The sequence below is a fragment of the Helianthus annuus genome, chromosome 16 (assembly GCF_002127325.2).
Source record: "Helianthus annuus cultivar XRQ/B chromosome 16, HanXRQr2.0-SUNRISE, whole genome shotgun sequence".
Classification (NCBI taxonomy): domain Eukaryota; kingdom Viridiplantae; phylum Streptophyta; class Magnoliopsida; order Asterales; family Asteraceae; genus Helianthus; species Helianthus annuus.
In genome coordinates this window covers 18027491-18042565 of record NC_035448.2, presented here as the reverse complement: position 1 = coordinate 18042565, position 15075 = coordinate 18027491, and the positions used below count along the sequence as shown (strand labels likewise).

General features: G+C 37.0%; 3 protein-coding genes across 4 annotated transcripts; 1 reads left to right on the top strand and 2 right to left on the bottom strand.

The window, feature by feature from the left end:
• Positions 1-1314: 1314 nt before the first annotated feature.
• Positions 1315-2890, top strand: LOC110917083. 2 transcript variants are annotated; one of them, XM_022161697.2, is made up of 3 exons: positions 1315-1693; positions 2213-2355; positions 2457-2594. In XM_022161697.2, the coding sequence occupies exons 1-3, from the start codon at positions 1381-1383 to the stop codon at positions 2481-2483; spliced, it is 483 nt and encodes a 160-aa protein (XP_022017389.1). In that variant the 5' UTR covers positions 1315-1380; the 3' UTR covers positions 2484-2594. The 2 variants fall into 2 exon arrangements, with proteins under 2 accessions (XP_022017389.1, XP_022017388.1); XM_022161696.2 differs by having other exon boundaries at positions 1317-1693; positions 2480-2890.
• A 7344-nt stretch (positions 2891-10234) lies between these two features.
• Positions 10235-12905, bottom strand: LOC110916158 (succinate dehydrogenase subunit 7A, mitochondrial). The gene is made up of 4 exons (XM_022160911.2): positions 12745-12905; positions 12603-12662; positions 10871-10973; positions 10235-10511 (listed from the first exon to the last, which is right to left on the bottom strand). The coding sequence occupies exons 1-4, from the start codon at positions 12799-12801 to the stop codon at positions 10441-10443; spliced, it is 291 nt and encodes a 96-aa protein (XP_022016603.1). The 5' UTR covers positions 12802-12905; the 3' UTR covers positions 10235-10440.
• A 1449-nt stretch (positions 12906-14354) lies between these two features.
• LOC110919003 (monothiol glutaredoxin-S2) lies at positions 14355-14719 on the bottom strand. Its single transcript, XM_022163283.1, has 2 exons — positions 14631-14719; positions 14355-14589 (listed from the first exon to the last, which is right to left on the bottom strand). Exons 1-2 carry the CDS (start codon positions 14717-14719, stop codon positions 14355-14357), a joined length of 324 nt encoding a protein of 107 aa, XP_022018975.1.
• Between the last annotated feature and the right edge of the window lie 356 nt (positions 14720-15075).

Below are 15075 nucleotides of genomic sequence, written 5' to 3'. Positions count from 1 at the left end.
TTTATAGCTTTGAATACGAGCATACCTTATATTAATGTTAATGATAGCGAAAGTGACGAAACTATATTTGAATGGTAGAAAATATAATATTATGCCAACATTAACCCGTCAGAATAATCTATTATCAGATAAAATCAGACACGTTACCTTTGAATAAGAAAATGTCACGATAAATATTAGTAGTTGTACAAAATTTTAAGTTCCTATGACAAATCCTAAACAAATAACAGATCATATTATTATGAATGGCTATACAAACTTCAATATTTATTTCGCATTTAGTCTGCATATTACTCTATATTATATATACTTAGATCATATTATGAACATATTTTTTTTATTTCATATTATAATTATGATTCACCCCGTGTATTACACGGGGCAATAACCTTGTATAATTAAATAATAATTCGTATGACATCTAACCCAAAGAGACGTACTAATAAAATTGTTTATTCATTCATTTATTATACCTTCTCATTAGCATTGAAGAAAATATAGAACTGGTTATCGTAAGATTCATTCGATTATTCAAACCATGGTATGAGTGATACATAAATAAATAGATATTGTTTTCATAACTAGACTGGTTTTTTTGTTTGAACGGCAACTAGACCGGTTAATTAATATTAAACCGCTCTTTTTATAAAGGCACTATAGCCACTAGAGGATCTTGAACTTAGTTTACGATAAAATCAAAGGGCGGGCTTTCAAAATTCGATATTTTACTTTAAAAAATCAAATTTTTTTTGGTAAAATTAACACTACGTACGAAAGGAAAAAAAACATAGAGTGTCGGGGAAGGGATCCCCTCACCCATGAAAAGACCCGTCTGTGACTATAGCTAGCTGGACCGGTTTTAAAAACTAGACGGTTTTTTAACATTCCCAACGTATACACGTATAGAGCGTGAGATATAAAAAGATGTACTTTTCAATAATTATAAGAGAAATAAAGTTGGTAACGTATACATGAATTGTGGATGTAGACTATATCGTATGAGAAAGAACATTAATTATACTTGATATTAATATATAATTCTTTAATTTTTAATCTTTTTGTTGTACAAAAGAAATCTTTATCATATTGTCATATCATTAGTTTCTATTTGAACCAAGAATATCTTTCTTGTTCTTGGTTTTTTACCTTACTAATTTTGAAAATGATAAAATATATAACTTATCATCTGATACCTAATAAACATACTTTAAATAACTTTTTTAAAACCATACAAATCTACAAATTTTAATACACTTAGAGAAGGGGGGGGGGGGGGGGGGGGTTTGTGGGGTTGTTTGTATATATATAGACTAGTGTGCTCTTCCTTGACCAACATATATCCACCATAATATATCCGATCATCTTCTCCGATCACTGGACATGGGCAACTGCCAAGCCGTCGATAACGCGAGCTTCGTCTTACAGACGCAAAGCGGCAGAGCCGAAAGGTTCTACGCACCCATCACCGCTGCGGAGATCATGAAGCTCCACCCTGGTCACTACGTGGCACTCCTCCTTGCCACAACCTTCTACTCTTCCCCTCCTTCCTCCTCCTCCTCCGGCCACCACCAACCACCACCCAACAACAACCCTACAACCACCAATCAAAATCTTCGTGTTACTCGCATTAAGCTTCTTCGACCCACTGACAATCTTGTTCTTGGCCATGCTTATAGACTCATCACCACCCAAGGTACACTAACTTGTTTAATTAATTATCTTTTTCTTTTTTGTTCAATTCTGAAGAATTTTGTTGGGATAGAAGTACGGTTTGCCTGTATGCAAGGCCAGAACCATAAGGGGTCGGGAGGGTAGTACTGGTAGTACTGACCACGAGAAATTTTTAGATCTTTATATATAAAATCCGAGATTTTTCTAGAAAAAAACATGATTTAGATTCTTTAGTTATAGGCGGTAGAGAATAGAATCTTTATATATAAAATCCAAGATTTTTCTAGAAAAAAAAAAAAAAAACTCGCTAGTTATAGGCGGTAGAGAAGAGAGTCATAAGATGACCCCGATAAAGAAGGTCTGGTTAGTGTGTTAATTCAATAACTAGAGAAAATATGGTTTAGACTTTCGGGATTTTTTGGAATTTTACTGGGTATGGTTGTTGCTGAGTCAGTTAGTCATGCATAACGTGTTAATTCAATAACTTAGTCATGCATAACGTGTTAATTCAATAACTAATAACCTATTTCCTGTTTTGCAGAAGTGATGAAAGGATTAAATGCTAAAAAGAATAGAAAATTAAATAATTTTAAGAATTTTCAACTACCAGAATCCACAGGAAAAAGTGAAACAAAATCAAATTGTGAAACAAGATCTAATCAACTTGGGAAAATCCACCACCAGGTTTGTGAACTTTTTTTTAATACTCTAATTGTATTTTATTTATTTCTTGTTTTTAATTCTCTAATTGTAATTTTATTTATTTCTTGCAAAACAACTAACAGAATCATCTATTTGGTATATGCAGATGAGGAAAACAGATAAACATCGGGCTCCGACGAGCTCTAAATCCTCCGGAAGCAAACCGAGAGGATGGCATCCGTCGTTAAACAGTATCTCCGAAGCAACAAGCTAGTTTAATTAGTTGTGTTCATATATCGACGTTTTCTTGGTAGATTTTTTTTGGAAGAAGATGGAGATTTGCACTTTGGGGGCATGATGAATGATGCAATTTCTTGAAAGAATGAGATTTTGCTTTTCATTTTCAATAATGATCTTGTTCTGTACAAGAAATGATCTTTAAGTAGTTAATAGACGGTCTGATCAGTGAACCAGTAAAAACGATATAGTGTAAATCTGTAAACATTCAAACATTGTTTATTTTCCTTCAAGAGATTGAGTACATGCAATCAACTCCTAATTCCTACCTTTGTAATTATTACTTGTGTGTTATTATACCAATAATGTTATGGTAAAGTTTGTTTCATAATTCATTTTTCTTATAAGAAACAAAAAGAAAATATTAATGCTAAAACTTTTAAATAGTATTCAAATTTTATTACACTTAAAAATGAGAATTCAAGAAAATCCTTGAAATCCTAATTTATATTAGCAATAGCTTTTAATATATAGTTAGTGAATATACGAATAATCCTATAAAGAGTTTAGAGCAAGTGGCGTATTTTTTTGTCAAGTCAAAGTCGATGTTAGAATTGTTATCTTGGTTAGGATTGTTGGGGTGAGCAAGTGATGGCACACCGTCGCGGGCGTTCTATCACGCGTGATAGAGACCAAACTCGTAATGTTCATCGCGTAGTGATGGAAGTGGATTGTTTGAGGAATATAGCCATTAAATTAAAAAAATCAGGGGGGGCCACCACTAAATAAAATTAAAAAAAAAAAAACAATGTTTACCTATAAATACACGCAATCCTTATCCATTTTATACTCTCCAGTTCACCTTTCTACTCTAAAAATCCTCTACCATTCTATCTTTTATAGTTTTAGAATAATACTTATGGGGGATATAGAGTACTCGAGTACATTTCCGCCCAACTCGTTTAGTTCGTTGGAATCTTCGGGTTGTGTTTTGAAATTTTTTAAAAAGATGTTTGAGCTCGCAGAGCTTGAAGATACGGGACGATCAAAGAACACGTTGGTGGTTTAAATATCCAATTTCCCGATTTCGACGAAGAACACATTGTATTTTTAAGAAACTAAAAATAGATAGATGAAAATTATATACATACGAAAAGCGAATGCAAGAAGAAAAAGATATGGAAGATTAGGATTGAAGTAGTAAATAGGCAAACTACATAAGACACTATATGTTAACTTTCATCACTGTGAGTGATAGTTTATCATAAAACCAAGTGAATGATATGTGCATTGTTACATCTCTTTAGTTAGCATAGAAAAACCTTTAGTTGTCGTTAACCACATTGTTGTGATAAATAGTCTCTCAAAGGTGAAGAATTTAAATAATGTTGAGGTATGGTATTGGACCTGACTCAAACGATCAGTCTTTTCCATTATTACATTTTATTATGTTATTTATTATTGTGTACTAACCCGCGAAATCCAGTACGATTTAGTTTATACTACACTAGGTTGTGGGCTTGTATAGACATCCCTAAGTGGGCTTGGCCCATTGAGGTTAGGGTTGCACATGTGGTCTTCACCTCATTATTAGGGGAAGAGACATGGGGCAAACACATTTTTATAGCTGGAAATAGGAGATTCTTCCTCTACCGATTGTCTCTATATCCCCGCTTTTTCTCTATCTTCTCCATTGCAGATCTAGATTCAAGAGGAAGAGCAAGGTGTGATTCTCCATCCTCTCAGAGAAAACGGTTCCAATCATCTCGACGGTGATTCCGTGTTTCTTCATTGACGCCCACCATGGAGCTCGAACCCACGACCGCAACGTTAGGTGTAAGTATATAAGTATTGAGGGTAGATAGTTTATCATAAAAAAGTAGGGCAGTTCACGGGCCGATTCGAACCGAGCGGACCTTTGCTCGTGCTTGGCTCGTTTACAACCGAGCAAAATCTGAACGACATAATCGAGCGTGTAATTTTCTGAGCGAGAAGCGAGCGACAAGTAATTTGGACAACCATAGATTTAGCATGTTTCCTTCGATGTCTCCGCTATCGAGTCACGAATAAGGTCCAACTGTATGAGGATGACACTAAGATTGAGATCGAATCGTCCGTGGATGAGGCTCTGGTTGAGGCAGGTGAGGCGATGAATATACAACAAAGAACAATTATCGCATTGTGGCGTATGGTGAGAGCGAGAGACAATTGACGACTGACGATTGATGAGAGAAAGATGTCAAATCTTTTATTGGTTTGATTAGGCTAGTATGGATAAATATAATTGTATATTTGAGTATAGTGGCCCAGATCTAATAGAGCGGTATATATAAAATATGAATATACATGTAATTTGTGTGTGCATATATAATTATATATGTAATAAATTAATAAAAATTAATTCGAGCCGAACCTAGCCGAGCGGACCTTTGCTCATGCTTGGCTCGTTTGCAAACCGAACCAAACCGAGCGAGCATATTCCAAGCGTTTTTTGAGCGATCATCGAGCGAGCGATGAGCGACGAGCGATTTGAACAACCCCATAAAAAAGTAAAGAAAATCATTGATATATAAAAAATAAAAAAAAAAAGATATTTTTCTTGTAGAGTAAGGCTTATAAGGTGTGGGAGACAGCAACGGTTCGCGCGAGGCCCATCCCCGCTCATCCACACCACCCCCTTGGGGCCCGCCCCATCGCCAACGTCGCCCAACCGACGAAGAGGACATTCCTCTCTCTTGTGTATCCAATACACACCTATACATACATACATCTGGTATATATTGATGGGGCTCATCATCCACACCCTAGGCCTATCTCTTGGGCACATTCCCACACCTGATGACGTAACTGCCTACGTGAAGGCCCATCTAGTCTCCTCCACACTTTATAGCCAAACCATCACTAGTGCTCTAGCGGTGGCCACGGGTATTTAAGTTTTACCTGTGATGGGCTCGGATGAGTTTTCCCCTCCAGGTCTCAGGTTCGATTCTGGGCTATAGGGGTTTAAATTGGGGATCTATTGTGCGAGGGGCTCTCTAGCACGGACCCGGTTAAAACACCGTATGCTAGACCTCCCAACATTTACGAATAATTCACACCTTTCTCATAAAAAAAAAAAAAACAACGCTTTATAGCCTAAGGCTACTCAGTATGGGTGAGGGTAGTCCTTGGAGGATGACCCTTCACCTCAGCGCCACGTCATAATCCTTGGAGGATGCCCCTCCAAGGATGGAACCAAGGAAATGGAGGATGAGCCTACCCCACTTAGTTAAATACTCGTCCAACGAATCGGGTGTCGTCCCGTATGCCATTTGGCGAATGGCCGACGTACATTTCTGTAAAGTAGTGAATCCCCTACGGCCCCTAGCGTCGTATCGTAGTGTGAAAAACGGACCAGACGGCGCCAAAGTCGTCTGTGATACGTAAGAACAGTTGACGACTCATTCGGAACCGACGTCTAAACATCGCGTCCGTGTACACAGGTTCGTCGGCCAAATAATCGGCCACTAAATTATCATGGCCGGCTATATATTAACAACAAAAAATAAATTAAATTCATTATTAACACTGAAAAAAATTAAATACATTATTAAATATAAATAAAGATACACTAAAATAATAAAAACCTTGAAAGGAATTTCCATCGCGAAGGATTCAATCCCTTCTCGGTCTCGGTTTAAGGCGGTTGCCCTAGTTTGCGATTGTAACAACGTTTCTGCCTCTTCGTCCTCCTTGATGATCATCTGCGCTGCGTGCATAATGAAGTTTGCAAAAAATAATTCGCCCTCACCCGAAGATGACGAACACCACAATGAAGAAGAAGAAGACATGCCTATATTTTTATAAAAGTATGATGTTGTATAAAAAATGAGAGAGATTGGAAAGATTTTGGGTTAAAAGTGGGAGAATAAAGGGTGTATATTTATAAAGTGAGATTGAAAAAATAATTTTTTTTACAACGGCTACCTCGTTCAAATGGTAACAAATTTTGTCCTTTAGTGCGCGTCCTCACCGTCTGGGGTGGGACAATTACGACGACGCTGCTCAGCTCAGGATGGTGTTGAGGCTCGACGATGGACCAAGCCAAGCCCCACACCAAGTGGCCTAATAAGAGGCGCGTGAGTGTGATAGAATATTTGATGATGAAGTCGATGTAATCATGACACTTCAACGTTGTAATCATAAATATTCTTCCTTTCAACTTGTGGGCTGTGGCCCCACAAATACTTTCCCTTTTTGTAGCAACGCTAGATTTTTCTGTATACTTTATATTTTTTAGCACAAATGACCGTATGCCGAGTAACGTTAAAGTTTTGGAGGAAGTTAAGCTACTTGGTTTTCTTTGGGTTAAAAATAGATCCAATGAGACGGCTTTATAATGGGAAGATTGGAGTAGATTTTCGGTTTTTGAATAATCTTGGTTCAGCTTTGGCTTTGTTGGTGTAACATTGTCTTATTTGGTTAAGTTATTTTACAAAGGCTCCTAAAAATAAAAAGGCACTAAAGAGTGACAAATGTGCAAAACCTAAAACCTAAGCCCACCCACCACCCCCAAAACCTAAAAAAAAATGAGGGAGAGGGGGGGGGGGGTGTTTAGGTATTGGGTGGTGGTGGGTGTTTAAGTTTTTTTTTTTTTTTTTTTGGTGTAGTGCGTTTATTTTTAGGAGTCTTTTTACACTTCTTGTTTTTAGGAGCCTTTGTATTTGATCCTAAATCTTGTCTTATTTCCTTGTATCTTTGGTGTCTAGCACCTTGCTAGTTTGAATAAATATGATTTCTGTGGGCCGTTTAAAAAGAAAAATTACTCCGTAAGAAGTATAAAACTCTTGTGTAAAAAACGGCTATTATGAGTCATTTATAAAAAAAAAAAAAAAAGTATATATTTGAGTTATGTAGTGGGTCAATTGTTTTACAATAATAAAATATGTCTTTAAGAGTGGTATTTTAAATTTTATTTTTGTTTTTTTGTAAAAGTAGATGCGATGGCCTTTCAAAAGAAATATGAGTGTTATTGAAAAAACAAAATAACTTTTTTCTATAAGATGCAATATAACATAGGGACAGGGGCTTTGGGGGGAATGTAATCAAGTGTTGTTGTCTTTATACATTTCAAAAGAAAAAAAGTGTTGTTGTCTTTATGAAGAAGATAATAATGAAAATGGTGCTACACCAATAGCATGCTCCTAGGCATGTTCAAAGACCCACTTAAGAAAGAGCTTATGAAATTAGTTATTAAAAAAGAGCTTATGAGATTAGTTATTAAAATAATAAGAATCAGATAACTATTTGTAATAAAAACCTGTTATATTAGATATTTTGAATGTTTTTATTTTTATAGGAACTTATATTAGTTGTGACAGGAGTAGGTTAGGGTTAGAAGTCATTCTAAAAAGTAAATGTAAATTGTTAGCTTACTCAATGATTCACACAATTAGTTTGTTGTAATAACTCTAGCTAAATTGTTCAAAATTAATCGTACAACTCTGAATAACTAAATATTCATTATTGTTTTCTCTGTAGCCGAATATTAAAATAACTTTTAGTAACTCACTAATGAAAATAAATGGAACAACTTGATTTAAAACATCATCTCCAAGGGTTAGAGACCATTAGTTCTGTGTTCGATTTTCATAAGGAGGTTTTTCTTAGATTTATTGAGTTTCCTCCTGAATTGGTGTTTATGCATTATTGCCTAGCGGAGATGGATATGATCAGGTGGTTCCGCTTGTGACACAATGATAATTCAATGGTCCGTCAGTGATCCAAATTTACCGTTCAAAAAAACATCAAATTTTTTCAATATCTTGTTTAGCTTCTCAACATATGACACGAAACTCATGAAACTTTTAGTCTTGGTTCGTTCTTTCTTTAGGATAATCAATTTTCGTACTTCACCTACTAGCATATAAGTTCGATGGAAGAGGTTGATTACAATATCCTTGCTTGATGTATGCCTTAATCATGTATGCAAGACTCAGCATCGTTAAAGATCCTACAAGCATTTAGAAACGCCCTCCATATAACTATATCGACTTCTAAAGTAGCCATCACAACCTAGACCGGAATGTTTTGTATGCATCGTTTCTAATTCCATGTTTTTAGTTCATCGTTTACGTTTCAAAAATGGGATTTAACTGTTGAACCAACAGTTTGAAACTTGGAACCGGCTGCTTCATTTTGAAATATGTTGGGAATTTTTATAAAACCGGATAATCAGAGAGGCGTGAAGTCACTCTCAGATTAAATTATTTCGGTGGTTCTCTTGAATAATTCAATCGGATACAACTCTGATTGAGAAATCCAACAACAATATGTTTTTTGAGAATTCATAATGAACCAGTAAAAAATGGTCAAAACCCTGATTTCGAATTTGGAGATTCTTCGGATGACTACCAAAAAATATGACGAATTTTTACAAAATTATTTTTTCTAAGGCATTTCCAATACAGCAGTTTAATCAAAATAATTTTTTTCCCAAGCTGCCCCAGCCAGGGGCTCTGCCCCTTGGAACCCCCATTCGGAACTACGCCCGAACACTCAGAATTATAGCCACTTGAACAAGCGTGCACTCCCTAAGTTGTTCGATGTATATCATAATTCCCTTTGATCACTAAGTTAATCCCGATTACACTAAAATAACTAACAAAATATCAGTTACCTATATTTATTTTTTCATTTTTGATATATCGGTTATGTATACATTGATATTCATAAATAGGGCTGGCAATTTTACACGAATACACGACACAAACCTACTCGAAGTTAACAGGTATCGTGTATGGCCTTAACAGGTATCGTGTACCAAACAGGTAGACACGATATTACCTGTTAATTTTCGTGTATAAACAGGTTAAATACCTGTTTACCTGTTAATACCCGTTAGTACACAATAAGAAATTAAATTAAATAAAACTCATAAACCATATGCATGTGGGTTCCTTAATTCCTTTCTATTTTCATTCCTCATTCAATTCAAAAAAATAAAACCCTAAACTCCCTCTGTAACTCTCAGATAGCATGTCGTGTTCGAGTTTTTGTTCGTATTAACAGGTATTAACAGGTAATTTTCGTGTATAACAGTCAAAAAGTCATGTTAACAGGTATTAACAGGTAAGTTTCGTTTATATCGTGTCGTGTTCGTGTTTGAAAAAAAATACACGATAAGTTATTGTGTCGTGTTCATGTATGTGATTTCGTGTATCGTGTCTTATCGTGTCGTGTCTTATCGTGTACGGGTATACACGATATGCCAGCCCTATTCATAAACCATCTTTACCTTATCAAAAATAATAAAAACTATGTCATGTGTATTTTTTTTTTCCATTTTTAAAATATCTGTTATGTATAATATAATATTCATAAACCATATTTGCCATTTAGAAAATAATAAAACCTAACAACCTAAAATTAAACTGAAACAGCATAAACTATACCGTTTCGGCTAATCCGCCTTCTCTCCACCAAGCCAACCTAACTACTTTGGTGTGTCGTAGTTAGCTTTCGACCTAAATTTTGTCAAAACTCAAAACTAGTCAGACCAAACGATGAATATGCGTGGTTGCCGACATACTTGACATGTTGTCCATGAAACATCTCTTACAGGCATTTCATTGAAGACCTAGCAAGCATGTAATTCTAAGTTGTGATCAAGAAGGCGAAAGTGCAACTGTTTTCAGATCCTGTACACCCACATTTTGAAACTCGGCATTATTTAAATAAGGAAAACAACAAGCACAATCTTTCAGTATTCATCCATCTGAAACCACTCATTTTGGTGCCATAAAAGGGAGTTTATTTTCCTTGAAAAAGAAAACAAAACACTGTCTACTGATAAATTATTGCATAAACAGAATTATAATCACCATCATCATCCACCATTTTCTGATGCTGCTACTCTGATTTCAGAGCTTTACGAGCTTCTTCTCGTGTCACAGCCCTCACATAGATCTCATAACAACATCCTGTAACAAAATGCGTAATATCAGAAGCCGGCACAACAAATTTAGAACAAAATACGAGCTTATATACAAATTACGATGGCCACTCAAAACAAGAAATTTTTTTAGCATTTAACAGTTAAAAACTAAACCTTGTACGATTAAATAAAATACAACTGACATAAAGCTTTCACTTTTACAAGATACATTGGCAACTCAAAAAAACATATTCAATAAACATAATAGTTTGAAACCAAAGGTTAGAATACGACCTGCCTAAACTTGTATGGTTGTCTAAACCATACAAGTGGCAAAATGAGCAGGCCTGGTCAAGTAGATCAAAACAAGTAATTATAGATACAGATCGAGTAGGGTTAATATACCAGCTACAACGGCTATAGTAAGGTAATCTCCGATTCTTCTGATGCTTGCGGCACCTTTCCTATATGATTTGAACCGCTCTAGTGCTGGATCCTTAGCCAAAAGCTGCAAGGTAACGAGGTTTTCGTTTTCTGTGAGATGATAATTCATTACAAAGTTAAAGAGGATAGATCTAAGGGAATTGTAGCAAACATAAAAAACTAACAGTAACGTTAACCGCCCCAGGTTAGAAGAAATCGTGGAAATATGGTTTTCCCTGTAAAAGAAACCGAGTAGCGGTGTATTGGTGTAATACGTTTAAAAGAATAGAGACAAGTGAAAGTTGTTAATCAAACGGTAATGTTAACCGAGTAGCAGTGCCAAAGGTGCGGCAGGTGAACGTCAATGGTGCACAGTATAGCCCCTGCCGTGAAGCTCAGTTGGTTAAGGGGGCGTCAGATTTGCACCAAAAGCTAGAGGTCGCGGGTTTGATTCCAATCCTAAGCTCCAATCGCCTTGCCGCTGAGTGAGGCTGGTTTACCTCTCACACGATGGGCCTGGGGCGGCCTGGTGTGGGCCGGTTAGCGTGTCGGTCATACACGTCATTGCACCAATGGTGCACAGTATATCAATTCGTAAACGCTTAGCAGTATGACCTTGTGTTGCTGCTCAAGCATCATGGCTTACATGAAACACACACCATTACCCCATCTAAAGTCGCTAATAAGTCGATTGATACTTGATAGGAAACCCTTGTTAACATAGCAAAGGCAAAGTGCAATATCATATTAATTAAACAATTTTCACCTTGTTCTCGACTTCTCGCTGAAATTTGTCTACTATATATATAACAAATGTTATAAAACTTAGTATTTAAAGGGCAATTCTATCATTTACATCCCATATTCTTTGACATGTATTATATTTACAGACAAAACAAAATATAGAAAGCTAGAAATAAAATTTCATTCCTTTTCCTGCCAACTAAATGCGTTACAGTTTTTCACAAATTCCAAGTCCTTCAAAAACATCATGTAAACCAAACCAACCAAAAGGAAAACTCATATAATTACGAATCCCACAAACCAAACACCCCCTAAGATTTGAAACATGAGGCACACCTTGTACCTTAACTATTTTTTGCAAACAATTTAAAAAAATGTAGTAAACAAAGCCCAAAAACCATCTCAAAGTAGAAATAAAAACAAAAAACCACTCTACGAAACTCCCAAATAAGGGATTATGAATTTTTTGAGCAACTCCCTGTTCATGTTCGTTGTTTAACTAAACAAACGGAATTTCTTGTTCGTGTCCGTTCATTTATTAAACGAACATACACAAACGAACTTCCCACCAAACAGTTCATGAATTGTTCGATGAACGTTTGGTTCGTTTACAGCCCTACTCACATGAATGAAATTGTGAAGGAATGTTGATTATATATGTTCAATCAACTCCCTTTGATAATACAAGTCAAGCCTGACAAACAATTAGGGTGAAGGGGGCAGCCTTTTAATGAACCAAAAAAACCCATCTCAAGCCCCTTTCCCCTAAGGTCTTTCAAGCATATGAAATGTAATAAAACTAAATTAGGGCTCCTTATTCAATGACATAAACAGTTTAAAATTCGAAAGGAGAAATACATCAAATTAGATATCAATTCGAATATTTAGCATGAATCTCTTGCTCTTAACCTATCCACATGAACATGAAATCTACAAATCAACATCAGATTTCAGACAAGTAATGACTTACAGCTTTCTCTCGAGCCCCAGGTTCTACATGAAGCTGACGTCTAGGTTGCGATGGTAAACCCTAAATCAAAATCAAATGTTCAATTGAAAACAAACGAGAATCGACAAACAAACGAATCGAACAAATTGAGAGAGAGTGATACCTGAAGATGATGAGCACGAAGGGTAGAAAAGGTATTACTTTTGAGGAAGGAAGCCATTGTTGTTTGCAGAGCTCAAGGGTAGGGCAGAGGTGAAGAGAATTGATCCGAAGCTGGGTCTTGGTAGATCAAGTTGTAAATAAAAAGGGGTTCGATTCACTACCACTAAGGCTATAGGGTGTGGGGATCATGGTTGAGACATGATTTGCCACCTAGGAACATTAATAGAAGGTTACACCACCCCCTTGATTAATCCACCATGGTTTGCATGGATTAAACCATGGCAACCATGGTCCTCCTTTCCATTTTTTAACAAATCATTTCCTTTTTGTTTAGACAAAGATAATAAATAAGGGGCTAATGGTTTGGGTCATGACCACACCCTTAGGGTAGTGGTTTTGGATGGTGGATTAAAGATGAGTTACATGACACTAACATGGAGGGTCATGGTGGTCATGAGGGTCATGACCACACCCTATAGCCTAAGTAGGGCGGTTGAACCGTTCGGCGGGAAGTTCGTTTATGTTCGTTCGTTTAATAAACGAATGAACATGAATAAGAACTTTCGTTCGATTAGTTAAATGAACGAACATGAACAAAGGTCTCGTTCGTTCGATTGTGTTCGTGAACGTTTGGTAAGTTGTTCGTGAACATTCGTTGATTTACGTTCGTTTATGTTCGTATATTTGTGTTTTAAGTGAAGATCTTTGTACTTTTTTATATTTTATTTGTACTTTTTATATTATTAAACTTTTATTTATTTTATTACCCTAACAATGAAACTAGGAAACTCACTTTCACCTTGTTTATACATCATTTCCATTTCATTTCTCATTATTTACATCGGTGAATACGATCGACCTCCGTTCCATAATAAGGGATTCAAGTTCGAGTGCTACTCTCTGGGCCATCTATCTTTATCCTTCGCCGCGTTCGCCAAATTTATTTGTGTTCGTGAACCGTGCGCGAACACACTCATTTCCTCAATGAACGAACACAAACATAAAATCCCGTTCGGTAAGTGTTCATGAACCGTTCGTGAACACATTTATTTCCTTAACGAACGAACACGAACAAGGCCTTGTTCGTGTTCGTTCAGTTCATTACAGCCCTACTACTAAGGGTTGTTTGTAGACCTGGCGAACGGGTCGGGTCATGGGTCAAAACGGGTTCGGGTCAGAACGGGTTCGGGTCAAAACGGGTCAACTAAAAAAAGGGTTGTTTTGGTTCGGGTTGGAACGGGTTCGAGTCGTAACAGGTTCGGGTCACAACGGGTTCGGGTTGAAACCGGTCCGGGTCAGAACGGGTTTCGGGTCGGGTCGGGTCAGTTTTGTTAAAAAAATGTTTTTTTTTTTAAAAAAAAAGGAGAGAGATTGTACATCAAGGGGCAATTTTGTCGGGTTGAAACTTGTTCAAGAATATGTTATAGCATTAGCCCCGAGTAACAATGGCACCAACTGATGGTCCTTCAAGAAAAAAGGAAAACGAACACCAACGGAAAAAAGACGGCCCAAAAACAACTCCCATCTTTCCTGCTCTAACAACTGCAGAAGCATCAAACTGCTCCTATAGTTGTATTAACTCTATACTAACATCATCTTGAAAAAGTTTCACTAAACCCATATAGCATTAGCCCCGAGTAACAATGGCACCAACTGACCCTTCAAATGAAGTGCCATTATCTCGTTGGCCCCACCAATCAGCTTCTGTCCTTTGAACACAGCTGGGACACTAGGCTTAAACCCTAACCCCTTGAGTTCTTTATCTATCTGATGCCCCTTTGGATGCTCATCTAACTCATAAACAGTGGGATTTGCTCCAAAACTGCTTATCAAGAGATTGTACATCCTGTATAAGTTATAGTTAACAAAGTTGAATGTTCTTTTTACAGGGTTTCAGAAAGATCGATCCCGAAAGATGGGAATTCACGAACGAAGAATTTATAAAAGAAAAAAAGCACCTTCTGAAGAACATTCATCGTAGAAAACCGATTCATCGCGAAACGGTTCGGTTCGAAACGGTACGCGTCGAAACGGTTCGCGTCGAAAAGGTTCGCGTCGAAACGGTTCGATTCGAAACGGTACTGGTCGAAACGGTACGGGTCGAAACGGCACGGGTCGAAACGGTTCGATTCGAAACGGTACTGGTCGAAACGGTTCGATTCGAAACGGTACTGGTCGAAACGGTACGGGTAGAAACGGTACAGGTCGAAACGGTACTGGTTGAAACGGTACGGGTCGAAACGGTTCGTGTCGAAACGGTACCGGTCGAAACGGTACGCGTCGAAACGGTTCGCGTCGAAACGGTACAAAACTCGTCCTGACCCCAAACGCG